General features: G+C 43.4%; 1 protein-coding gene across 4 annotated transcripts in view; it reads right to left on the bottom strand.

The window, feature by feature from the left end:
- The window catches only part of SLC4A5 (solute carrier family 4 member 5), a 124,749-nt gene that overhangs the window by 40,859 nt on the left and 56,139 nt on the right, over nucleotides 1–27,751 (bottom strand). For all 4 annotated transcript variants that reach the window (XM_060309074.1, XM_060309076.1, XM_060309075.1 and 1 more), the window contains 4 exons: nucleotides 6,858–7,018; nucleotides 5,821–5,976; nucleotides 5,031–5,126; nucleotides 2,571–2,626 (listed from right to left, as the gene is read on the bottom strand). In XM_060309074.1, the coding sequence (XP_060165057.1) occupies nucleotides 2,571–2,626; nucleotides 5,031–5,126; nucleotides 5,821–5,976; nucleotides 6,858–7,018 (469 nt within the window). The remainder of the gene's footprint in view (nucleotides 1–2,570; nucleotides 2,627–5,030; nucleotides 5,127–5,820; nucleotides 5,977–6,857; nucleotides 7,019–27,751) is intronic.

The raw sequence follows: 27,751 nt of genomic DNA, 5'->3' as shown, positions 1-27,751 counted from the left end.
GCCCCAAATCAGCCCCACTCTCTGCGGTCATGACTTTCATCCTATGGATAAGATGCCAACTCCTCCGGAGCCCTCTCTTATGATGAAAGTGCCCAGGGGTGGTCACATACGCACTCTTCTTAGTCTTTAACATCTTAGGGTACATTAGTTTTTCAGATCACTTTCCCTCTGGGCAGCAAGGGGATAGGCAAGAGACAGAGATAGTTTCATAGATAGAGGTGGGGAAGGAGTGTTTGGGGAGGACCGGGCTGGTGGGAGTCCACAGTGGCCAACAAAGGAAGAAAGGGCCCAGGAGGTGGAGGCAAGTGGTACAGAGAGATTCTGCGGACGCCACAATTTTGCTACCTATTCCCCCTTGATGGGAGTCTCTCTTGTGGGCACAGAAATGTTTGTTTCTCACAAGCTCCGTGAAGATAGTTTCCTTCTGTCCCTGGAGAGGGGTCAGTTATGGGCATGGGCATGGCCAACAGGTCTTGCCCCTTTGGGCCCACAGCCATTTCCTGATTTGACTCGTGGGGGACGAGATACATACTGGGCGGGGGACCTACCAGCACTAGAAAAGGCTTGTGAGCAAGGGCTGCACCCTTATAATCTTTTAAATCCCTTAAAAAACACAAAACTCTCCACCACCCCCTGGGCAACAGCCCCAAGGACCCTAACGCAGTGAGAATAAGCAACAGCACGAGTTGATGGGAAAGCCAGAATCCCCACAACTCAGAAAGTCCCTTTGTCCCAGGAGCAGTTAGCGGGTCCATAAGCAGGTTCTTCAAGGTGGAGTTCTGGGTGTGCCAGGGCAGCCACTGTCTCCCTGCCAACTCCATGTCCCTGGGCATCAGGCAGGGAGCAGGTGGGTGGCAGGAGTGCCCTGGAGAACAAGGTTTTGAAAACAGCAATGCTCTGGAGTGGCCCATGCAACACGCTCAAAACCATGAGCAGAGAGGAGTTAAAACAGGGCCTTGGTCCTCCCTTGTAGTCTGTCACCACAGTAAGGAGGCCAGAGTTGTGGCATCCCAGAAACGGGCCATGCTGGTGTTCTGGCCACCCTGGCTTGGTGATGGTCTGGCCACGGGCTTGTCTAACCAGGGTCCTGCTGACCCCACTGCCTGAACCCAGGGGACCCTGGTCCAGCTCTGCTGAGTCACTGCACACAGCGACGCTGTTTGAATCCACACTCTGCTCACCGGGAGCTCACTGGAACTCAGGGCCAATGTGGAGTGGTGAAGAAAGTTGCACCTAAAGAACGGCCAGTGCTGCTGCAGATACTGAGAAGCAGCATCACACAACCAGTTAGGAGAGTCGGACGCTGGAGCCCGGTGTTGGGTTCCAACCCCTAAATCAAAGGCAGCATTGCCGGGGGAAAGTAGCAGATCGTATTCTTCTTACCACATAGGTAATGAAAAATAGGTTGTGAAAAACTTTTACTAGGCAGTGCTTCCTTATAACGGCTCCACTGTCTGTGCGCATGACTATAGTAAAGTGGGGTTCTTCTCTAAATAAGATTCCAGAATACTCGTTCCTAAGTCACTCCCAAACTAAGGGCTCTAGAGTCACACTGAGTGGATCAAATCATGGGTGTGCCACCTTTCAGCTGCATGAACTTAGGCCCGTTATTTAACTGCTTTTACGTTCTCATCTGTACAGTGAAGATGATATAGTACCTTCGTGATGCACAGAAAACGCACTGCACAATGTAGCGCATGCAGTGTGTGGACCTCAGATGTTGGTTGATGCCGTTATTATTGTTATTTTATTATTTTGGCCACCAAAGGGCCCTGGAGGCACTGACATGAGGGAATACTCTTGTTTTGCCTTCCACCAAACTTGGGACTGCCTTGGAGGCCTGGAGGTCACCCAAACTCCTGAGGAGTAGGTGCCAAAGTTCAGGTTTCCCTCATCACCTTCCTTCCCACTCCTGGGGGCACAGGCAAGGAGACCTTGGCACCTTCCGCCCCTGAGATGTGAATGTTTGGAATTGAGGGAAGCCTCCTCTGGGCTTCCCTCAGGGGCACAGTCATGGAGGTCCTGGGCTGTGGACTTAGAACTTGGACTCAACTTGTTTGCGGGATTCTGATCTCATCAAGGAGGTTTCAGACAAGCTGGTGGGAGACAAGAACTGACTTTATCCGGCACTAGCCAAGGAGAAGATACACTGTTGGGCAGTCCAATTGATTCACTATCATTATTGTCCCCACAGGGAGGCCCCACTGCTTTTCTCTACCAGCCCAAGCCCCCACTTCATCCTTAAAAGTGTTTGCGTGTCATGGAGGAGGTGAAATTCTGTGTGGCGGTCTTCCCTCTCCAATAAACCCCAAGGTCAGGGATAGCTGGCATCTCATCTGATCACACTTCTCTGTCCCCTACTCCTTCCAGGGCCTGGCACAGAGCCGGCACCCAAGTGTTGGACTGGGCTGGGTCACCAAGGCAACTCAGAGCCCCACCCGCATCCTTCCTGGGGACTCCCACTTTTTCACGGGAGTAGAGTTTTGCCTGTAGGGGCTCCCTACCCCTGAAACCAAAGACTTCTTCCTGCCCTGGCCCTCCACGGGAGCCAGGTGCAGGGGCTTTACTACCTGGTCTGTATTTGGGGTGAGAGAAATATCATTCATGCTTCTGCTCTGGGCGTGACCTAGGAGAAAAGGAAAAGAAGGTCCATCAGGGGAAGACAGGTTCTCGCAGGCCCTTTTCTCTTGGTCTCTACACAGGCTTTTCCCATCTTCACAACCAAAGCGAACCCCCCTCCCCTAATCCTGCAGCCCCTTTCAGCAAGCATTCTCTCTCTTTTCTTCTTTTCAATGGCAGCTTTCTTAAAAGAATTGCTGGGCCCCAGGTTCTACTGCGTCCTTCTCACTCCTCAGTGTGCTACGCCCTGGTCCCAGCCCTCCGCCCTGCCTTCTTGGGCAGAGACTAAGATGCTGCTCTGTGCCAGGCCCTGAGGTGGGGAGGGACAGACACACTATTGGGTAACGAGCCAGGTGTCACTAAGCTTGGGCCTTGTTGGAGAGAAAAGAGCAGTTTCACCTCTGTCCTCCATGACCCATGCGAGTCTTTAAAGACGGCTGGGGATTTGGGCCAGCAGAGGGAAGGAAGGTGGGGCTCCCCATGGCGAGAACAGTGGTGGTGAGCTATTCGAACAGCTCCTTCCTCCATTAAGGCAGAAGTTCAGCTCTCATTTCCCACCAGCAGCCACATCCAGTGAGCCCTCTCAGGCTTTCTGTGGTCTGTGGTGTCCCCGCACTTCCAGACTCTGCGTTCCCTCGGCTCCCCTCTCTTATTTCCATCCAGGATTCTCTCTTGCTGGGCTCTCCTCAGGGCTTTGCTTTGCACTCAAACCCTCCAGAGGCCTCACCCCCGTCCTCCTCGGTCAGTCCCATCCCCTCCTGTTTCATCCCCATCCACATTTGTGCTGGGGATGCCCAGGTTGGGTCTCCAGTCCAGATCTGTCCTGAGCTCCAGATTCCTCTGAGCAGCCTGACCTGGCAACTCAAACTCAACACACCTGAAACGAAACTCGTTGTCTTCCATCAAATGTCTCCCCGCATAGACCCCACACCGCCAGTGCTTCCTCCCCCTTGTCCACCGGCAATCAGAGCAGACCAGGAGCCAGCCTTGACGCCTCCCTCTTCCTTATTTCCCACTTCCCACCAGTCGCTGAAGCCCAGCGGGGTCCTTCTCTCTGTTCTTGCTCTCACTGCCCGAACACGGTCCCCGTCTCTTGCTCCCAATAGTTCAGCCCCTCCTAGTTTATTTCTCAAATAAAAATCTGACCATGATACGTTCTTGCATAAAACTTCTCAGGAGTCCCCATTACCCTCAGAATACAGGCTGGGGCCTTTTGCAGGATTCATAGGCCCCTTTTGATTGGACCCTCTTTCCCTTAGAGCCTGGTGAACTGAATCACCCTGTTTCCCCGAATATGCGGCACCCTTCACAGCACCTTCCCTTCACCTGCTGTTTGTTTCCTTTGTTCTAAAGAACACCCTCTTCCTCCCCCATGCTACTGGAATCTTCTATTTATTCTCCAAGACTCAGGCAAGTGTCTCCTCCTCTTTGAGCCTTCCCAGGTGCCACCCTGGGGTGGGGAGGTGTGCACACAAAGCTGTAATCACTTATTCACGTCTTTTATCCAGGTCCCCCCCACAGCAGCATTGGTACTTCATATATAGTAAATAACAGAGCAGAAGGCTCGTCCCAAAGCCGTTCACTGTCTCTGACTGCCAGCATCCCTCTGTGGAATAACCAAGACCAGGGAGACTAAGAGCAGGGGGTCACTAAGAACAGAGAGAAAAGACCGTGACAAACCCCTGCCGGGGCAAAGGTCACATCACTGTCACTGTCCTGAAGCATTCCTCTGGCCTGGTCAGGGGCACAGCCCTGGGATGTGCTTGTTCGTATCTTGTCATTCTAGTAAAAGTATTTAAAGGAAAATACTCCTTCACACTGCTTCTTCTTTTCACTTCCCAAGTTCCCTCTTTTCTTTGCCTCACAGCTCACCTGTCTCTTCAGCCCTGATGAATTGCCTGACAAAAGCCGGTCTGTGACCATGCCCCTCACAGGCTCCACTCACCCAGTCACAGCCCTCAGGGGCTGCAGCTCCACCAGCATTTCACTGTCTGGGGCCCAAGACGGTCATCCAGGGATGGGAACATTCTCTGTCCTGGGGCAAAGGACCTAGCCTGCTTTTAATTGTTTCTAGGAAGACTTCTCACCAAAAACAGGGCTAATGAGCAGTTTGGTGAGAATAAAGCCATAGACTAAGTTTAAAATGCCTAGCACACAGGATTGGATATTGATTATGACAGGACTTGTTTAGAGCTGCAGTTTTTGGAGTAATTATTTAGAAATTATGGTAGTAAGTTAGACTCGGAGGGCAGCCCAGGTTTAGGGTGAAAGTTAGATTTCTTCTGATGCCTGAGAGTCCTAGACAGACCCTGGGCTTTACCTCCTCTGCTATGAAAGTATGAAAATTGACTCCAGAGTGGCCACAGCCAGGACGAAGCTGCCACACAGTGGCAGAGAAAGAAGATACTCACACAGGCGGCCGTAATTTGCGCTTTGCCGCATCCTCAGGTCCTCAGTGGAGTGGTGTAGGCTGGGGCCCGCCGCGGGGCTCCGGCCTGGGCTGCGATCTGGGAGGAGGAACAGAAGAGATTTGACTTCGGCCGACTTGCTGGAGTGGTGCAGCTTCTTCCGTTAGCACAATTCACGTTTACAATCATGTCACCTAAATAAAGCTGGGCTGCCAGACATGTCTCTTCCCCTTCTAGGAAGAAAGGATGTTCTGGTTTTGGTTCTTGTTTTTCAGGATTTTTCTAAGCAAGTGAATAGCCTGAACATGATTAGAGAAAATATTTGTACCTTTGAAAGTGAAATAGATATACAATTGATTAAATAGACACCAGGTGGTGTAGATGACCCCTGATCCCACAACCTCCTGGCCGTGTGATCTTAGGTAAGTAACTTAACCTCTCCGTGCCTCAGCCTCCTCATCTGTAACCTGGGGATGATGAGAACAGTACCTAGTCATGGGGTTATTGCGAGGATGAAGTGAGTTAATACACGTGGAGCGCTCAGACAGTGCCCGGAACACAGGTAAGTGCCCACCGTAGGCTAAACATTTTCCATTTAAAATAATTCATCTAAGGAGATTCCTCAAGTCTCTTTAGGTAGCAGCGTTATCAACTTTGTACTGATTATTGCATTTATCTGACAGGTCCAGTAAGGCTAGTGTCTGGGCATCTCAACTCTGGGCTATCAAGAGTGGAGGGTTGCAGGTTTGAGATGCGTGCATAGAACAAGCCACCAGCGTATGGCCCGACTCACTGGTGGTGGAGGAGACTGACTTTCCAATGTCAACCAAGGAGCGGTGGATGGGCTTCTTGGTTTGGTGACGGTGTTTCCTCAGTAGGACGTAGCTGACCCTCTCTCGGAGCTCTGGCCGAAGGAGGCCGTCCTCGATTTGCTTTTCAATGACATCATCTAAGTGGGAAACAAACATGCCTTGTCCACGTGGCACCGAATGACCAGGGGTGTGGGGGTCTTCAGTTTCATCTGTTATTAGTGGGATTAAAAGTGACCTAAGGGAGGCAGGGGATGTAGAAATAGTCCCACCTTTGCCACAGAACTGAAAATTTGAACCAGTCATGAACGCTCAGCCTCCTTATATGTAAAAGGGTGTGTGCATGTCTGTGGGAGTTGGTGTATGTGGATGCATGTGTGTGTGCATGGGGGTGCATTGTGTGCCCATGTGGGTGCACATGTGCTTGCATGTGTGGGTATAGGATTCTCTGCTCTTTCTATCAATAACATTGTGGAAAATAAATGAAATTGTACACATGAAAGTACCCTAAGAAGCACAAGGTACAATGCTAAGTGGTTTTAGTCCTAACATGAATTCTTTTTAGAAAAGTATTTTGGGCAATGTAGTTCTGGCAAAATTGAATGTGCTAAAACAAAATTCACAAGAAGTTTTAGGGATGATAAGACAAGCCGCTCCCTCCCTTTGCCACTCTATCAAACGAGAGCTAATTTCCTAAAGATGAATGGTGATCTATTTACCCTGACAAGAAACAGGTTGCCATGGCAATAGGTGTCTCCAACCATGCTAAGAAACCCTCCTCCCTTTTGTTACATTGCTGGATGGCATTTCAGACGCTGACCTTTCCCTCTCTACGTGTATCTGAAACTTGGAGCAACTGTGACACTGCCTTGGGGGCCTCAGACCCAAAGCCTGGTCTCTGCAGAATTAGGCAGGCATCAGAGGTGGGTGTGCCATGCAGACCAAGGGTGGGCATGAGATGGGGCAGGTGAAGGGGGATGCTGCCCTGCTTGGTGGGGGCCACAGCGGTCCTTTGCCTCACCTATGATCTGTGGTAAGGAGCCGCCGTCCAAATCCAGCAGCACCGTCCCCGTCTGCAGGCAGGTCCGGAGCTCAAAGAGGCTGTGCAGGGACAGTGTGGACACATGGGGCTTGCTCCAGCGCTCGCCTCCTTCCTCTACCTTTTCTTCAAACTTTATCCACCTGGAAAAGTAAGGATGGGGCTCAGCATGGCCTTTGCCCTCAGGAGGAGCCCAGAGCTGGGCCTCTTCAGGAGAGGGGTGTTGGCTTGTGAGTCATGCTGTGCACATTGTTGGGGCATTGGTCCTAGACTCACAGGCAGAGGATCTCCTGGGGACATCCCCACTCGGTCCCCCACTCCTCCTGGTGTGGCAATGCTCAGGACAAAGTGGCATCAGAGAATGACTATAAATGGGCATGAAGGATACTTTTAGGGTGGTGGAAATGTTCTAAAATTGGACTTGGTGATGGTCACACAACTCTGTACATTTGCTAAAAATCATTTAATTAATACACTTAAAACAAGGGAACTTTATGGTATCCATTAATAATAGAGCTGTTAAAAAAATCGTCCACTGCACCCTAGTTACCCGTCTACTGGTCACACATGTGTTCAGTGTCTGCCTTATGGGGTGTTTGCTGGGAGCAGGAAAGTATTTCCCCACAGTTCTAGGGTAGGGCCTGAGGTTTCCACGAGTCCCACTCGTATTTTGGCTCTGAAAGTTCAAGTTAAAATCTAAACGTCTTTGAGGAAGGAAAGAAATTAAACCAAGGGTATGTAGGAGTCTGTCCTTTCTAGAAGCCTTGGAATCATAGGCTGGGGTGGAGGGGACCAAGTGGGAAGGCCTTGGGCAGGCTGGCAGAGGTAGCCCTGGCCTGTACTCCCCCGCAGGGGGCAGCACCACACAGCCTGGAGAGCCACAGGGAAGCAAAATCTGGCTGGAGACCTGCTGGCTCAGCTTTACTAGATGTCGACCTCAAGTTAGTGAGTAGCGTCAAGCTATGCCAATCAAAATCCCAGGGGAGTATTTCTGGACTGTGACTATCTAATTCTAAAGTTCCTCTGAAAAAGTAAATGTCTGAGAGTGGTTCGGGAAAGTCTAAAAAAGAAGAATGGGGAGGGGACATGCTTTTAGCAGATATAAAAACTTACTGAAAACCTTGAGTAATTAAAGCGTTGTAATTCCAGTCCAGATATAGACAAAGGGATCAATAAAACAACAGTCTGGAAACAGACCTGAGCCCCCATGGGAATCTGGGTTTTGATGGAGGAGGCTTTAAAAGATGACCAACCTAAATATAAAAAAGTCCCTACTTCTTACCAAGCACTACTAAATTCTATGTGGATTAAAGGCTAGACATAAAAATAAATCTATAATGGAATATTGTTGAGCCTTAAAATAAAGGAAATTTTGACACATGCTACAGCATGAGTAAAACTTGAAGACATTATGCTAAGTGAAATAAGTCAGTCACAAAAGGACAAATACTGTAAGATTCCACTTCTATGAGGGACCTAGAGTAGTCAAATTCATAGAGACAGAAAGTAAAATGGTGGTTACCAGGGGCTGAGGGGAGAGAGGCAGGGAAATTACTGTTTAAGTGGTACAGGGTTTCAGTTTTGTGAGATGAAGGAGTTCAGGAGATGTATGGTAGTGATGGTTACACAACAATGTGAATGTACTTAATGCTATTGAACTGTACACTTAAAAACGGTTAAATGGTAAAGTTTATGTGTTATATATTTTACCACAATTAAAATAAATAACCATGTTAAAATCTATAAACAAAAATATAAATATACTAGAAGAGAATATAGGAGAATGTTGTGGTTGTGGAGAAAGACTTCCTTAGCAAGATGTAAAACCATAAAGGGAAAATAAATGGGCACATTTTGTTACATAAAAATAAACTAAAACCTCTGTATAACACAATAAGACATAAATGAGATTCACATAAATGCAACATACTCAGAAAATATTTGCAACAAACAGGGCATCAAAGGATTTTTTTTTTTTTTTTTTGGCTGCACCAGACGGCATGTGGGATCTTAGTTCCCCGACCAGGGATCAAACCTGCACCCCCTGCTTTGGAAGCGTGCAGTCTTAACCACTGGACCACCAGGGAAGTCCACAAAGCTTCTTCACATCAATAAGAAAAACTCAAATTACCCAACTGAAAAGTGAACAATTCTGAAAAGAAATAATGGCCAATAAATGTATGAAAAGATGTTCAACTTTACTAGTAATCAAGAACATTTAAATTGTTGCAAATGAAACAACATCCTTCACTTCTCATATTGGCAAAAATTTAAAAGATTGACAACTTCCTGTGTTGGTGGAAACATGGGGGGTGGGCACTCAAACTGTATGTATGAATATAGTATGTGTGTGTGTATGTATGTATATATATATATATATATATATATATATATATATATATATATATATATATATATATATATATATATATAGTGTAGCCACGTAGCCTTCTTGGGGTGGGGAACTGGGGAGTCTCTTTTGTCTTTTGACTGAGCAGTTCTATTTCTAGGAAATTATCACAGGAGTATCATTGCACATCTACACACAGTAATATGTATACCAGGAGATGCTTACTGCAGCTTTGTCCAGTAGGGTGAATAACTGGAAACCACCAGTTTTCAGTTACATGGTTACATCAATTCCATACATCCATGCTGAAGAATAACACTCAGATAAAAAGCACAAGGGTGAACTATGCATACTGACAGGATGGACAATACCATCCCATTCTATAAAAAGAAGAAAACCACACATGTGTGTTTGTGTGTTTACACATGTGTCTGAACATGCCCAGCAGCAGTTTTGAAAGGATGCATGTCAGGTGGTTAAATGGTTACTTCTGAAGGGAAGTGTGGGGTTGTTGGTGGGGGGAGGATTTAAGAGACTTTCAATCTATTGGGGTTAATTAGTGTAGTAAGAGCGCAACCTGTGGAGCAAGACAACCAAGCTTTATTTTTTATTTATCTTTGGCTGTGTTGGGTCTTCATTGCTGCGTGTGGGCTTTCTCTAGTGGCAGTGAGCAGGGGCTACTCTTCATTGCAGTGCGCAGGCTTCTCATTGCAGTGGCTTCTCTCATTGCGGAGCACGGGCTCTAGGCACGTGGGCTTCCGTAGCTGTGGCACGTGGGCTCAGTAGTTGTGGCTTGTGGGCTCTAGAGCACAGGCTCAGTGGTTGTGGCACACGGGCTTAGTTGCTCCACGGCACGTGGGATCTTCCCGGACCAGGGCTCGAACCCGTGTCCCGTGCATTGGCAGGCACCACTGCGCCACCAGGGAAATCCCGACAACCAGGTTTTGAATTCCAGCTTCACGTTTACTAGCTACGGACTTTGGACAAGTTACTCAATCTCTCACCACCTTTGTTTTCTTTAGGAATACTAACAGTTTATAGCAATTAGAGGAGTGCCTGGCACGTAATGCACTCTCTGTTAGTGTTAGCTATTAATTTGAAAACAAATAATGTTGCTTTTTTAAGTTTAGAAACAATAAGGAAATAAGAAAGTAAAGACATTCAAAGCTCTCCCAACCAGAAGACACCATGGTTGATATTGTGATGACCTTCATATTAGATCTCTGTGTGCATGAACTCACACGTGCATGCATGCATACACACACTTTTACATTAATGACACCATAAGGGCATGGTATCTACTGGATATCCTTTCATGTCTATAAATGTCTATAAATATTCATATCATTTTAAAGGCTCTTTAGCATTCCATTGTAGGAGTAGACCATAATTTATGTGAATAAACCTCATTTGGTCGACATTTAGATTATTTCTAATTATTCTTTATTATAAACAAGGCTGGTTTGAATTTCCTTGACCCCTGTTCAATAATTTCCTTACGATAAACCCTCAGGAATGGAACTGCTGTGTCTGCACATTTTTACGTGTATGACATACATTGTCAAACTGTTCTCCAGAAAGCTGTGCCGATTCATACTTCCACCAATGTACAGGAGACCTCACATTTCTTTGAAGTCTCTCAAACTCTAGTATTGTCATTCCTTTTCACTTTTGTGCATTTGGTAATTGAAAAATTATATCATATTTGCATTCTTTTGACTGCATGTGAGGTTGAACATCTTTTCCTTTGTCAGATTTCTTCTTTACACAATTGTGTGAGCATTTTGCAGTATCAGTGTTTAATATCCTGATTCAATACATTTATTTGAGACCAGTTAACTTGGAGCCTGGTGGGGCCTTGGGGCTTGGATGGACACAGGATGGGGAGGTTCTTTTTCTAAATATATACGTTTGTTTTGTTTTGTTTATTTGCGGTATGCGGGCTTCTCACTGCTGTGGCCTCTCCCGTTGCGGAGCACAGGCTCCGGACGCGCAGGCTCAGCGGCCATGGCTCACGGGCCCAGCCGTTCCACGGCATGTGGGATCTTCCCGGACCGGGGCACGAACCCGTGTCCCCTGCATCGGCAGGCGGACTCTCAACCACTGCACCACCAGGGAAGCCCTATACATGTTTATTGACTAGCATTATTATGGACCTATTATTACAGGTAAATGATTCTTTTTTAAAAAAATATTTATGGATGTATGTATGTATTTGGCTGTGCCAGGTCTTAGTTTCAGCACACGGGATCTTTAGTTGAGGTATGAGGGATCTTTAGTTGTGGCATGCGGGATCTTTTTTAGTTGCAGCATGCAGGCTCTTAGTTGTGGCATGTGGGATCTAGTTCCCTGACCAGGGATCGAACCCAGAGCCCATGCATTGGGAGCACAGACTCTTAACCACTGGACCAGGAGGGAAGTCCTTAAATGATTCTTTTTTAATTGAAGTATAGTTGATTTACAAAGTTGTGTTAGTTTCTGATGTGCAGCAAAGGAATTCAGTTATATATATATATAAACTTTTTCATATTCTTTTCCATTATGGTTTCTTAAGGGATATTGAATATAGTTCCCTGTGCTACACAGTAGGCCCCTGTTGTTTATCCATTCTATATATGAGTTCGCATCTGCTAGTCCCAAGCTCTGAAGGATGGGGAGGTTTGATTAGAGGAGGCGTGGGAGGTGAAGACATGGCGCTGGAGCAGAGACCACTCAGACACTTGCCTCAGAGACTCACCAAGGTGTAGTGGACATTTTTAATGGGGAAATATGTTTGGGAGAACATTATTTAAATTATGGTAGATCCAAGTCTGTATAATATCAATACAAAGTTTTTCTAAAACTTGTATTAACATAATGGTTTGCAAGGAAGAAATCAAAGGACAGGTCCAAATGTTTTGTTCAGGAGATGCTCACTCTTCTCCCTGAGTGTCCTTCTCCTATTTAATCACTCAAATTGCCCCCTTTTACCTCAAAAATACACGAGATAAACCACACCGTCTCCTGGCCACTGAGGACACTTTTGCTACTCTACAGCCTTACCCCATCCACCCAAAGTATGATGTGTCCCAGTAAGTGGGGCCACTTGGGTTGATTGCTTTCTACACTGTCTCATAAACATCCTGGGTGGACATTCGGGCAGTTCTCTCCCACGCATCCATCCTTCAGCTTCCTGCCTATACAAATGCAGCTCCATCTGGAAAGGTGAGTTGAAACCCTTCGAAACACCCTTTTAGTAACACTGGATAGCAAGAACAATTGGTCCTCTTCATTTCCCAGGACTTCAACTATTTGTACTGTGTTACAGGCACCCATAAAACATTAGCTCTATACACAGACAAGGTCTCAACCAACCTGAGCACAGTTTGCAGAAAAGCAAAGTTACCAGTATCCAGGTTCAGGGCAATGCCAAAACTAGACTCCTGCTACCACCATCTCTTGAGAACTTGATTTTTAAAAAGTCCATGATACTCAACAACTTCACTAGGGATACCTCTTCAGTTGTCCTTGCAACTATTTTGGGAATCCAGATATTGAAACAGTAAACCCAAGGCCTGAACTTAATTTTGTGTATTTTATGGCTACAGCTAGAAATTAAGCTCACTTTTCACCTTGAGTAGAACATAGAAACGTGGAGGACCCAAAGTCTGCAGCTGTGGTTTTCAACTTTGACTGTCTTTTAGAATTGCCTGAGGAAATTTTTTAAAATACTGATGCCTGGATGGTCATGCCACCAGGAGGGTGGCCTTTCCATGGAAGCTCCTAGGTTATTTTTGCCCTGAGGGTTGATAAGACTCTGCCCTGTAGTCATATACAACCATGTGGCTCAGGAATAGTTGGACTTGTCTGGGGTTCCAACGCAGGCAAACGCTCTGGGCACATAGGTCCCGTTCTTTTTGTATAAGAGGGGACATGGCCTCTTTCCCTTAGAATGGCTCCGAGAACACCAGTTGAAAAGGTGGAGTGGACCTCTGAAGCCTCCTTCCTAGCATGGCCATTCTATGCTTTCATTTCTCTGATTTTTTAAGTAGAGTACATACCTCTACACCAGCATGTCTCAAACTTTAATGTGCATACAAGTCACCTGGGGATCTTGTTAAAATGCAGGTTCTAATTCAGCAGGTCTGGGATGGCACCCAAGATACTGCATTTCTTTTCTTTTCTTTTTTCTTTTTTTTGGCCGTGTTGGATCTTCATTGCTGTGTGCGGGCTTTCTCTAGTTGTGGTGAGTGGGGGCTACTCTTCATTGCGGTGCGTGGGCTTCTCATTGCCGTGGCTTCTCTTGTTGTGGAGCACAGGCTGAAGGCCTGCGGGCTCCAGTAGTTGCAGCACGCAGGCTTAGTAGTTGCAGCAGGTGGGTCCTAGAGCGTGAGGGCTTCAGTAGTTGCAGCAAATGGCCTCAGTAGTTGAGATGTGTGGGCTCTAAGGCATGCGGACTTCAGTAGTAGTGGCACACGGGCTTAGTTGCTCTGCGGTATGTGGGATCTTCCCAGACCAGGGATTGAACCCATGTCTCCCTGCACTGGCAAGTGGATTCTTAACCACTATGCCACCAGGGAAGTCCCTGCATTTCTTTTTCTAAAATTTTTTACTGAAGTATAGTTGATTTACAATGTTGTGTCAGTTTCAGGTGTATAGCAAAGTGATTCAGTTATATATATTCTTTTTTTAGATTATTTTCCATTATAGGTTATTATAAGATATTGAATATGGTTCCCTGTGCTATATAGCAGGCCCTTGGTGTTTATCTATTTTATATATGCTAGTGTGTATCTGTTAATCCCAAACTTCTAATTTATCCCTCCCCCACCCCCTTTCCCCTTTGGTAACCATAACCCCTTTGTTTTCTATGTCTGTAAGTCTATTTTTGTTTTGTAAATTAGTTCATTTGTATCATTTTTTTAAGATTCCACATATAAAGTGATATCATATGATATTTGTCTTTGTCTGACTTAATTCACTTAGTATGATAATCTCTAGGTCCATCCATGTTGCTGCAAATGGCATTGTTTCATTCTTTTTTATGGCTGAGTAATATTCCACACTTGAAGAACCCCTATCCTAGGATGATGATTCTTAAACTTGGGTGCATATAAAAATACTTCAGATACTTCTAAAATCTTTTTTTTTTTTTTTTTTTTTTTTGCGGTCCGCAGGCCTCTCACTGCCATGGCCTCTCCCACCGCGTAGCACAGGCTCCGGACGCGCAGGCTCAGCGGCCATGGCTCACAGGCCCAGCCACTCCGCGGCCTGTGGGATCCTCCCAGACTGGGGCACGAACCCATGTCCCCTGCATCGGCAGGCGGACTCCCAACCACTGCGCCACCAGGGAAGCCCAGATACTTCTAAAATCTTGATGTTTAGGTCATATCCTAGACAAATTTGCATCAGAATATCTGGGTGGGATCCAGGCAACTCTGCTACAGATTGTTCTAAGTAAAGTTCCTGACTTATGGGGCTCAGAGGCTAAAATGACAATTAATTTGTAGTCAATCATGTTTCCTAATTGTTTTGGTATATGCCTGTCCCCCCAAATAGACATCAAGCTTCTTGAGGACAGGGACCTTGTTTCCTCTCTGATGTCCCTTCTGATCTCCTGCCCAGAGTAGTGTTCATCAAATGTTTGCTGCTTCTTGCTTGAGGGTAGTGAGGCCTCAGTGATTACTTTGGGTAATCACTATGAGAATCACTATGAGAAAATGACTGGGAAAAAGAGAGCTCAACAATTGTGGGTTTAAATGTGTTTTAAAATACTCAGAATGATCTAAGCAATGATCATCAGAGTCTAGTAACATCACAAATATACACACAAAGACCAGCTGGGCAGGAGCTGCCTTTTGATGGAAGCAGAGACCACCACCTATGAAATAGTCTTGTGGAAAAGCCAGACAGGAATCAAATGAGTCTGGACCCAACTACCACTTTACAGGAAAGACAGGGGCAGAGGAAGATGTTAAACACCACCACAGGGATGCAGTTAACAAAATCCAGTATGTGGAAAACCATGTAAGACAAACAATGCAATTTCTTTAGCAATAATGGCAACTGCAAGGGAAAAATAAAGGAGGAGGAACATGTAGATTAAAAATGATGTAGGAGGGCTTCCCTGGTGGCGCAGTGGTTGAGAGTCCGCCTGCCGATGCAGGGGACGCGGATTCGTGCCCCGGTCCGGGAAGATCCCACATGCCTTGGAGTGGCTGGGCCCGTGAGCCATGGCCGCTGAGCCTGCATGTCCGGAGCCTGTGCTCCACAATGGGAGAGGCCACAGCAGTGAGAGGCCTGTGTACTGAAAAAAAAAATGATGTAGGAGACATATCTCCCAAGTGCAATGTGTGGACCAGTCACATTAAAAAGTATATGAGGTGATCTGGGAAATAAATATGAATACTGCATGGATAATTCAATGAAAATAAAGAATTACTGTCATTTTTTTCCAGATGTGACAGTAATATTGTGGTTGTGTTAAAAAGAAAGGCCTTTGAAACCAAGAAGGGCCCTGTAGGATTCCTGGGCACAGAGGCCTTTCGGTGTCCCCCGTTTCTTGTTTGTAGGGAATAGGTTTCAGCCTCCATGACCTTCCCTGCATTCCAAAGGGCAGGTTCAAACAGTTGCTAATTAGGGAAGAGAGAGGATGCAGAGACAAGGGAGGAGCAGTCAAGAAACAATAGTGCAGCCTTGGGGTAGAGTCCTGGTTCCACCTCAAGGGATACACATAACAATATCTTTGAGCTCTTCTGCAGAACTCTTCATTCCAGAGAGAAGGTCACAGTTTGATAACCTCTAGATCCACAGAAGCTAATTAGGAGACCACCTGAGGCCAGATTAAAGGAATGCAGGCCTGCGCACACCCTGATCCTCACCAGTAACCCCACCCTTGAACCATTGCTATAAAACTCCTCACCAAATTCCCCTGGGTTGGGACACAGTTTTGAGAGCATGAGCCCCCTGGGTCCCCCTTTGTCTGGCAAAGTAATAAAGCTTTTTTTTTCTTTTCTACTTCACCCAAAACTCTGCCTCTGAGATTCAATGTGGCACCAGTGCACAGAGGCCAATGTTTCAGCATCACCTTTACCCAAAAGAACTGAAAACAGTGTCTTGAAGATATGTTTGTACAACGATGTTCCCAGCAGTATTATTCACAATAACTAAAATGTGGAAGCAACCCCACTGTCCACCAGTGGACGAATGGATAAGCAAAATGTGGTGCCTCTGTAGTCATACAGAGGAATATTATTGAGCCTTAAAAAGAATGGAAATTCTTACATATCCTACAACAGGGATGAAACTTGAGGACATTATGCAATAAACAAGTCACGAAAAGACAAATACTATATGATTCCACTTAACATGAGGCATTTAGAGTAGCTAAAAATCATAGAGACAAAGTAGAACGGTGGTATCTGGGGCTGGGGGGAAGGGAATGGAGAGTTATTGTTTAACGGGTACTGAGTTTCTGTTTTATAAGATGAAAAGAACTGTGGAGATGGATGGTGGTGATGGCTGCACACCACTGTGAACGTATTAAATACCACTAAACTATATACTTAAAGGCAGTTAAGATGGTACATTTTATATTTAAGTATATTTTACCACAATAAAAAAAATGGGGGAAAAAAGAAAGAGGGCTTATCTTTTAGAGTCACCTACTGAAATATTTACAGATGGATTGATATGGGGTGTGGGATTTGTGTCAGCATGATCCAGTGTATGTGTCTGGGGTAGTGGGTAGAAATAGAGGCAGAAAATTGGCCATGAGTTAGCTGGTAACCATTGAAGCTGGGTGATGGTTATGTTGAGGGAAGTCATTCTACTACAGACCACTTTTGTATACAAATTTATATACAATTTTTGTATAAATTTCCATAGTATAACATTTAACCACTTTTCAGGATGAATAAAGGAATGGGCTCTTTAAAAAGCTTCTGGCCAAAGCCAGGCTTAAAAACTTTTGGAAGCCTGATAAAGTGGTTAATGGGTAATCCCAAGCAACTCATTGCAAAGTGAGCTTTATACCGCAGTTGGCTTCAAAAGTGGGGAATTAGAGTTGGAGAAGCAGGTCAAATGGAAAGAAAATCTCTGGACTGGAAAAGAACTCTCAGGGATTTTGTCCAGACCAGGGGCAGATGCCAAGTGTCCCTCTCAACTGGGACGGAGCTGAATGGAAGCTCGAAGAGTCACATGTCACAGAAAGCAGTTCTCAGTCACGCAAAGGGTGTCCAGAACTGAGGCCTTTTCTGTGACTAGTAACTTGGTCACTATATGATTAGAGGAAGTTGCTTTTCAGTTAATACCAAGAGTGGTCGAAATCATCATGGGGCAAGTTACTAGGCACCGCCAAACCACTAGATGGGAGGGTCTCCTTTTAGGATCTGGAAAGGGCTGAAAACTGAGAGACCTGAACTCTAGTTCCATCCTCAGATGGAAATAAGTTATAACCCCCACTGGCCCTGCCCTGGCTAGCAAGTATATCAGTGGCTCTCACCTTAGCTGCAAGGATCATCTGGGAACTTTCAACAAATTCCAACATCCAGGCTGACTCCAGACTGACATCAGAATCTAGGGGCCTGGCGGAGGAGCTTCAAGATGGCGGAAGAGTAAGACGCGGAGATCACCTTCCTCCCCACAAATACATCAGAAATACATCTACATGTGGAACAATTCCTACAAAACACCTACTGAACGCTGGCAGAAGACCTCAGACCTCCCAAAAGGCAAGAAACTCCCCACGTACCTGGGTAGAGTAAAAGAAAAAACAGAGACAAAAGAATAGGGACGGCAGCTGCACCTTGGGGAGGGAGCTGTGAAGGAGGAAAGGTTTCCACACGCTAGAAGCCCCTTCGCGGGCGGAGACTGTGGGTGGCAGAGGGGGGAAGCTTCAGAGCCGCAGAGGAGAGCGCAGCCACAGGGGTGTGGAGGGCAAAGCGAAGAGATTCCCGCACAGAGGATCGGTGCCGACCAGCACTCCCCAGCCTGAGAGGCTTGTCTGCTCACCCGCCGGGGCGGGCGAGGCTAGGAGCTGAGGCTTGGGCTTCGGTCCAATCCCAGGGAGAGGACTGGGGTTGGCGGCGTGAACACAGCCTGAAGGGGGCTAGTGCACCACAGCTAGCCGGGTGGGGGTCCGGGAAAATGTCTGGAGCTGCCGAAGAGGCAAGAGACTTTTTCTTCCCTCTTTGTTTCCTGGTGCGCGAGGAGAGCCCCGCATCCTTACCCCTCCCTACCCCCGGCCTGAGTGAGCCAGAGCCCCCGAATCAGCGGCTCCTTTAACCCCGTCCTGTCTGAGCGAAGAACAGATGACCTCAGGCGACCTACATGGAGAGGCGGGTCCAAATCCAAAGCTGAACCCTGGAAGCTGTGTGAACAACGAAGAGAAAGGGAAATTTCTCCCAGCAGCCTCAGGAACAGCGGATTAAATCTCCACAATCAACTTGACGTATCCTGCATCTGTGGAATACATGAATAGACCACGAATCATCCCAAATTGAGGAGGTGGACTTTGGGAGCAACGATATATATATATATTTCCCCTTTTTCTCTTCTTGTGAGTGTGTATGTGTATGCTTCTGTGTGTGATTTTGTCTGTATAGCTTTGCTTTTACCATTTGTCCTAGGGTTCTGTCTGTCCGTTTTTCTTTTTACTATTATTACTTAAAAAATTTTTTTTCTTAATAAGTATTTTTTATTTTACTAACTTTATTTTATTTTACTTTATTTTATCTTCTTTCTTTCTCTCTTTTTTTCCCCTCTTTTATTCTGAGCCATGTGGAGGACAGGCTCTTGTGCTCCAGCCAGGCATCAGGGCTGTGCCACTTGAGGTGGGAGAGCCAAGTTCAGGAAACTGGTCCACAAGAGACCTCCCGGCTCCAGGTAATATCAAATGGTGAAAATCTGCCAGAGATCTCCATTTCAACACCAACACCCAGCTCCACTCAATGACCAGCAAGCTACAGTGCAGGACACCCTATGGCAAACAACTAGCAAGACAGGAACACAACCCCATCCATTACCACAGAGGCTGCCTAAAATCATAATAAGGCTGCAGACACCCTAAAACACACCACCAGATGTGGACATGCCCACCAGAAAGACAAGATCCAGCCTCATTCACCAGAACACAGGCACTAGTCCCCTCCACCAGGAAGCCTACACAACCCACTGAACCAACCTTAGCCACTGGGGACAGACACCAAAAACAATGGAAACTACAAACCTGCAGCCTGCGAAAAGGAGACCCCAAACAAAGTAAGTTAAGCAAAATGAGAAGACAGAGAAACACACAGCACATGAAGGAGCAAGGCAAAAACCCACCAGACGAAACAAATGAAGAGGAAATAGGCAGTCTACCTGAAAAAGAATTCAGAATAATGATAGTAAAGGTGGTCCAAAATCTTGGAAATAGAATGGAGAAAATACAATAAACGTTTAACAAGGACCTAGAAGAACTGAAGAGCAAACAAACAGAGATGAACAAGACAATAAATGAAATTAAAAATTCTCTAGAAGGGATCAATAGAAGAATAACTGAGGCAGAAGAATGGATAAGTGACCTGGAAGATAAAAGAGTGGAAATAACTACTGCAGAGAAGAATAAAGAAAAAAGAATGAAAAGAATTGAGGACAGTCTCAGAGACCTCTGGGACAAGGTTAAATGCACCAACATTCGAATTATAGGTGTCCCAGAAGAAGAAGAGAAAAAGAAAGGGACTGAGAAAATATTTGAAGAGATTATAGTCGAAAACTTCCCTAATATAGGAAAGGAAATAGGTAATCAAGTCCAGGAAGCACAGAGAGTCCCATACAGGATAAATCCAAGGAGAAATACGCCAAGACACATATTAATCAAACTGTCAAAAATTAAATACAAAGAACAAATATTAAAAACAGCATGGGAAAAACAACAAGTAACACATAAAGGAATTCCCATAAGGTTAACAGCTGATCTTTCAGCAGAAACTCTGCAAGCCAGAAGGGAGTGGCAGGACATATTTAAAGTGATGAAAGAGAAAAACCTACAAACAAGATTACTCTACCCAGCAAGGATCTCATTCAGATTTGAGGGAGAAATTAGAAGCTTTACAGAGAAGCAAAAGCTAAGAGAATTCAGCACCACCAAACGAGCTTTACAACAAATGCTAAAGTAACTTCTCTAGGCAGGAAACACAGAGAAGGAAAAGGCCTACAATAATCAACCTAAAGCAATTAAGAAAATGGGAATAGGAACATACATATCAATAATTACCTTAAATGTAAATAGATTAAATGCTCCAACCAAAAGACATAGACTGGCTGAATGGATACAAAAACAAGACCCATATACATGCTGTCTACAAGAGACCACTTCAGACCTAGGGGCACATACAGACTGAAAGTGAGGGGATGGAAAAAGATATTCCGTGCAAATGGAAACCAAAAGAAAGCTGGAGTAGCAATTCTCATATCAGACAAAATAGACTTTAAAACAAAGACTATTACAAGAGACAAAGAAGGACACTACATAATGATCAAGGGATCGATCCAAGAAGAAGATATAACAATTGTAAATATTTATGCACCCAACAGAGGAGCACCTCAATACATAAGGCAAATACTAACAGCCATAATAGGGGAAATCGACAGTAACACAATCATAGTAGGGGACTTTAACACCCCACTTTCACCAATGGACAGATCATCCAAAATGAAAATAAATAAGGAAACACAAGCTTTAAATGATACATTAAACAAGATGGACTTAATTGATATTTATAGGACATTCCATCCAAAAACAACAGAACACACATTCTTCTCAAGTGCTCATGGAACATTCTCCAGGATAGATCATATCTTGGGTCACAAATCAAGCCTTGCTAAATTTAAGAAAATTGAAATCGTATCAAGTATCTTTTCCGGCCACAATGGTATGAGACTAGATATCAATTACAGGAAAAGATCTGTAAGAAATACAAACACATGGAGGCTAAACAATACACTACTTAATAATCAAGAGATCACTGAAGAAATCAAAGAAGAAATCAAAAAATACCTAGAGACAAATGACAATGAAAACACAACAGAAAACCTATGGGATGCAGCAAAAGCAGTTCTAAGAGGGAAGTTTATAGCTATACAAGCCTACCTTAAGAAATAAGAAACATCTCAAATAAATAACCTAACCACACACCTAAAGCAATTAAAGAAAGAAGAACAAAAAACCCCCAAATTTAGCAGAAGGAAAGAAATCATAAAGATCAGATGAGAAATAAATGAAAAAGAAATGAAGGAAAGGATAGCAAAGATCAATAAAATTAAAAGCTGCTTCTTTGAGGAGATAAACAAAATTGATAAACCATTAGCCAGACTCATCAAGAAAAAAAAGGGGAAGACTCAAATCAATAGGATTAGAAATGAAAAAGGAGAAGTAACAACTGACACTGCAGAAACACAAAAGATCATGAGAGATTACTACAAGCAACTCTATGCCAATACAATGGACAACCTAGAAGAAATGGACAAATTATTAGAAAAGCACAACCTGCCAAGACTAAATCAAGAAGAAATAGAAAATATGAACAGACCAATCACAAGCACTGAAATTGAAACTGTGATTAAACATCTTCCAATAAACAAAAGCCCAGGACCAGATGGCTTCACAGACAAATTCTATCAAACATTTAGAGAAGAGCTGACACCTATCCTTCTCAAACTCCTCCAAAATATAGCAGAGGGAAGAACACTCCCAAACTCATCCTACGAGGCCACCATCACCTTGATACCAAAACCAGACAAGGATGTGACAAGGAAACAAAACTACAGGCCAATATCACTGATGAACATAGATGCAAAAATCCTCAACAAAATACTAGCCAACAGAATTCAACACGACATTAAAAAGATCATACACCATGATCAAGTGGAGTTTATTCCAGGAATGCAAGGATTCTTCAATATATGCAAATCAATCAATGTGATAAACCATATTAACAAATTGAAGGAGAAAAGCCATATGATCATCTCAATAGATGCAGAGAAAGCTTTCGACAAAATTCAACACCGATTTATGATAAAAACCCTGCAGAAAGTAGGCATGGAGGGAACTTTCCTCAACATAATAAAGGCCATATAGGACAAACCCACAGCCAACATCGTCCTCAATGATGAAAAACTGAAAGCATTTCCACTAAGATCAGGAACAAGACAAGGTTGCCCACTCTCACCACTCTTATTCAACATAGTTTTGGAAGTTCTAGCCACAGCAATCAGAGAAGAAAAAGAAATAAAAGGAATCCAAATCGGAAAAGAAGAAATAAAGCTGTCACTGTTTGCAGATGACATGATACTATACATAGAGAATCCTAAAGATGCTACCAGAAAACTACTAGAGCTAATCAATGAATTTGGTAAAGTAGCAGGATACAAACTTAATGCACAGAAATCTCTGGCATTCCTATACACTAATGATGAAAAATCTGAAAGTGAAATCAAGAAAACACTCCCATTTACCATTGCAAACAAAAAGAATAAAATATCTAGGAATAAACCTACCTAAGGACACAAAAGACCTGTATGCAGAAAATTATAAGACACTGATGAAAGAAATTAAAGATGATACAAATAGATGGAGAGGTATACCATGTTCTTGGATTGGAAGAATCAACATTGTGAAAATGACTCTACTACCCAAAGCAATCTACAGATTCAATGCAATCCCTATCAAACTACCACTGGCATTTTTCACAGAACTAGAACAAAAAATTTCACAATTTGTATGGAAACACAAAACACCCTGAATAGCCAAAGCAATCTTGAGAAGGAAAAACGGAGCTGGAGGAATCAGGCTCCCAGACTTCAGACTATACTACAAAGCTACAGTAATCAAGACAGTATAGTACTGGTACAAAAACAGAAAGATAGACAATGGAACAGGATAGAAAGCCCAGAGATAAACCCACGCACATATGGACACCTTATCTTTGATAAAGGAGGCAGGAATGTACAGTGGAGAAAGGACAGCCTCTTCAATAAGTGGTGCTGGGTAAACTGGACAGATACATGTAAAAGTATGAGATTAGATCACTCCCGAACACCATACACAAAAATAAGCTCAAAATGTATTAAACACCTAAATGTAAGGCGAGAAACTATCAAACTTTTAGAGGAAAACGTAGGCAGAACACTCTGTGACATAAATCACAGCAAGATCCTTTCTGACCCCCCTCCTACAGAAATGGAAATAAAAACAAAAATAAACAAATGGGACCTAATGAAACTTCAAAGCTATTGCACAGCAAAGGAAACCATAAACAAGACCAAAAGACAATCCTCAGAAAGGGAGAAAATATTTGCAAATGAAGCAACTGACAAAGGATTCATCTCCAAAATTTATAAGCAGTTCAGGCAGCTCAATAACAAACAAACAAAAAAAAAAACAACCCAATTCAAAAACGGGCAGAAGACTTAAATAGACATTTCTCCAAAGAAGATATACAGACTGCCAACAAACACATGAAAGAATGCTCAACATCATTAATCATTAGAGAAATGCAAATCAAAACTACAATGAGATATCATCTCACACCAGTCAGAATGGCCATCATCAAAAAATCTAGAAACAATAAATGCTGGAGAGGGTGTGGAGAAAAGGGAACACTCTTGTACTGCTGGTGGGAATGTGAATTGGTTCAGCCACTATGGAGAACAGTATGGAGGTTCCTTAAAAAACTACAAATAGAACTACCATATGACCCAGCAATCCCACTACTGGGCATATACCCTGAGAAAACCATAATTCAAAAAGAGTCATGTACCAAAATGTTCATTGCAGCTCTATTTACAATAGTCCGGAGATGGAAACAACCTAAGTGTCCATCATCGGATGAATGGATAAAGAAGATGTGGCACATATATACAATGGAATATTACTCAGCCATAAAAAGAAACGAAATTGAGCTATTTGTAATGAGGTGGATAGACCTAGAGTCTGTCATACAGAGTGAAGTAAGTCAGAAAGAAAAAGACAAATACCGTATGCTAACACATATATATGGAATTTAAGAAAAAAAAATGTCATGAAGAACCTAGGGGTAAAGCAGGAATAAAGACGCAGACCTCCTAGAGAACGGACTTGAGGTTATGGGGAGGGGGAAGGGTGAGCTGTGACAGGGCGAGAGAGAGTCATGGGCATATACACACTAACAAACGTAGTAAGGTAGATAGCTAGTGGGAAGCAGCCGCATGGCACAGGGATATTGGCTTGGTGCTTTGTGACAGCCTGGAGGGGTGGGATAGGGAGGGTGGGAGGGAGGGAGATGCAACAGGGAAGACATATGGGAACATATGTTTATGTATGACTGATTCACTTTGTTATAAAGCAGAAACTAACACACCATTGTAAAGCAATTATACCCCAATAAATATGTTAAAAAAAAATATTGTACATCAACTATACCTCAATAAAAAAATAAATAAAAATTCAAATTAAAACTATAAAAAAAAAAGATCATACACCATGATCAAGTGGGGTTTATTCCAGGAATGCAAGGATTCTTCAATATATGCAAATCAATCAATGTGATAAACCATATTAACAAATTGAAGGAGAAAAGCCATATGATCATCTCAATAGATGCAGAGAAAGCTTTCGACAAAATTCAACACCGATTTATGATAAAAACCCTGCAGAAAGTAGGCATGGAGGGAACTTTCCTCAACATAATAAAGGCCATATAGGACAAACCCACAGCCAACATCGTCCTCAATGATGAAAAACTGAAAGCATTTCCACTAAGATCAGGAACAAGACAAGGTTGCCCACTCTCACCACTCTTATTCAACATAGTTTTGGAAGTTCTAGCCACAGCAATCAGAGAAGAAAAAGAAATAAAAGGAATCCAAATCGGAAAAGAAGAAATAAAGCTGTCACTGTTTGCAGATGACATGATACTATACATAGAGAATCCTAAAGATGCTACCAGAAAACTACTAGAGCTAATCAATGAATTTGGTAAAGTAGCAGGATACAAACTTAATGCACAGAAATCTCTGGCATTCCTATACACTAATGATGAAAAATCTGAAAGTGAAATCAAGAAAACAGTCCCATTTACCATTGCAACAAAAAGAATAAAATATCTAGGAATAAACCTACCTAAGGACACAAAAGACCTGTATGCAGAAAATTATAAGACACTGATGAAAGAAATTAAAGATGATACAAATAGATGGAGAGGTATACCATGTTCTTGGATTGGAAGAATTAACATTGTGAAAATGACTCTACTACCCAAAGCAATCTACAGATTCAATGCAATCCCTATCAAACTACCACTGGCATTTTTCACAGAACTAGAACAAAAAATTTCACAATTTGTATGGAAACACAAAACACCCTGAATAGCCAAAGCAATCTTGAGAAGGAAAAACGGAGCTGGAGGAATCAGGCTCCCAGATTTCAGACTATACTACAAAGCTACAGTAATCAAGACAGTATAGTACTGGTACAAAAACAGAAAGATAGACAATGGAACAGGATAGAAAGCCCAGAGATAAACCCACACACATATGGACACCTTATCTTTGATAAAGGAGGCAGGAATGTACAGTGGAGAAAGGACAGCCTCTTCAATAAGTGGTGCTGGGTAAACTGGACAGATACATGTAAAAGTATGAGATTAGATCACTCCCGAACACCATACACAAAAATAAGCTCAAAATGTATTAAACACCTAAATGTAAGGCGAGAAACTATCAAACTTTTAGAGGAAAACGTAGGCAGAACACTCTATGACATAAATCACAGCAAGATCCTTTCTGACCCCCCTCCTACAGAAATGGAAATAAAAACAAAAATAAACAAATGGGACCTAATGAAACTTCAAAGCTATTGCACAGCAAAGGAAACCATAAACAAGACCAAAAGACAATCCTCAGAAAGGGAGAAAATATTTGCAAATGAAGCAACTGACAAAGGATTCATCTCCAAAATTTATAAGCAGTTCAGGCAGCTCAATAACAAACAAACAAAAAAAAAAACAACCCAATTCAAAAACGGGCAGAAGACTTAAATAGACATTTCTCCAAAGAAGATATACAGACTGCCAACAAACACATGAAAGAATGCTCAACATCATTAATCATTAGAGAAATGCAAATCAAAACTACAATGAGATATCATCTCACACCAGTCAGAATGGCCATCATCAAAAAATCTAGAAACAATAAATGCTGGAGAGGGTGTGGAGAAAAGGGAACACTCTTGTACTGCTGGTGGGAATGTGAATTGGTTCAGCCACTATGGAGAACAGTATGGAGGTTCCTTAAAAAACTACAAATAGAACTACCATATGACCCAGCAATCCCACTACTGGGCATATACCCTGAGAAAACCATAATTCAAAAAGAGTCATGTACCAAAATGTTCATTGCAGCTCTATTTACAATAGTCCGGAGATGGAAACAACCTAAGTGTCCATCATCGGATGAATGGATAAAGAAGATGTGGCACATATATACAATGGAATATTACTCAGCCATAAAAAGAAACGAAATTGAGCTATTTGTAATGAGGTGGATAGACCTAGAGTCTGTCATACAGAGTGAAGTAAGTCAGAAAGAAAAAGACAAATACCGTATGCTAACACATATATATGGAATTTAAGAAAAAAAAATGTCATGAAGAACCTAGGGGTAAAGCAGGAATAAAGACGCAGACCTCCTAGAGAACGGACTTGAGGTTATGGGGAGGGGGAAGGGTGAGCTGTGACAGGGCGAGAGAGAGTCATGGGCATATACACACTAACAAACGTAGTAAGGTAGATAGCTAGTGGGAAGCAGCCGCATGGCACAGGGATATTGGCTTGGTGCTTTGTGACAGCCTGGAGGGGTGGGATAGGGAGGGTGGGAGGGAGGGAGATGCAACAGGGAAGACATATGGGAACATATGTTTATGTATGACTGATTCACTTTGTTATAAAGCAGAAACTAACACACCATTGTAAAGCAATTATACCCCAATAAATATGTTAAAAAAAAATATTGTACATCAACTATACCTCAATAAAAAAATAAATAAAAATTCAAATTAAAACTATAAAAAAAAAAGATCATACACCATGATCAAGTGGGGTTTATTCCAGGAATGCAAGGATTCTTCAATATATGCAAATCAATCAATGTGATAAACCATATTAACAAATTGAAGGAGAAAAGCCATATGATCATCTCAATAGATGCAGAGAAAGCTTTCGACAAAATTCAACACCGATTTATGATAAAAACCCTGCAGAAAGTAGGCATGGAGGGAACTTTCCTCAACATAATAAAGGCCATATAGGACAAACCCACAGCCAACATCGTCCTCAATGATGAAAAACTGAAAGCATTTCCACTAAGATCAGGAACAAGACAAGGTTGCCCACTCTCACCACTCTTATTCAACATAGTTTTGGAAGTTCTAGCCACAGCAATCAGAGAAGAAAAAGAAATAAAAGGAATCCAAATCGGAAAAGAAGAAATAAAGCTGTCACTGTTTGCAGATGACATGATACTATACATA

Source organism: Globicephala melas, chromosome 12 (assembly GCF_963455315.2).
Source record: "Globicephala melas chromosome 12, mGloMel1.2, whole genome shotgun sequence".
In the NCBI taxonomy this organism is placed as follows: domain Eukaryota; kingdom Metazoa; phylum Chordata; class Mammalia; order Artiodactyla; family Delphinidae; genus Globicephala; species Globicephala melas.
Note: the sequence above shows the minus strand (reverse complement) of the source record. Positions and strands in the feature narration are given on the sequence as shown.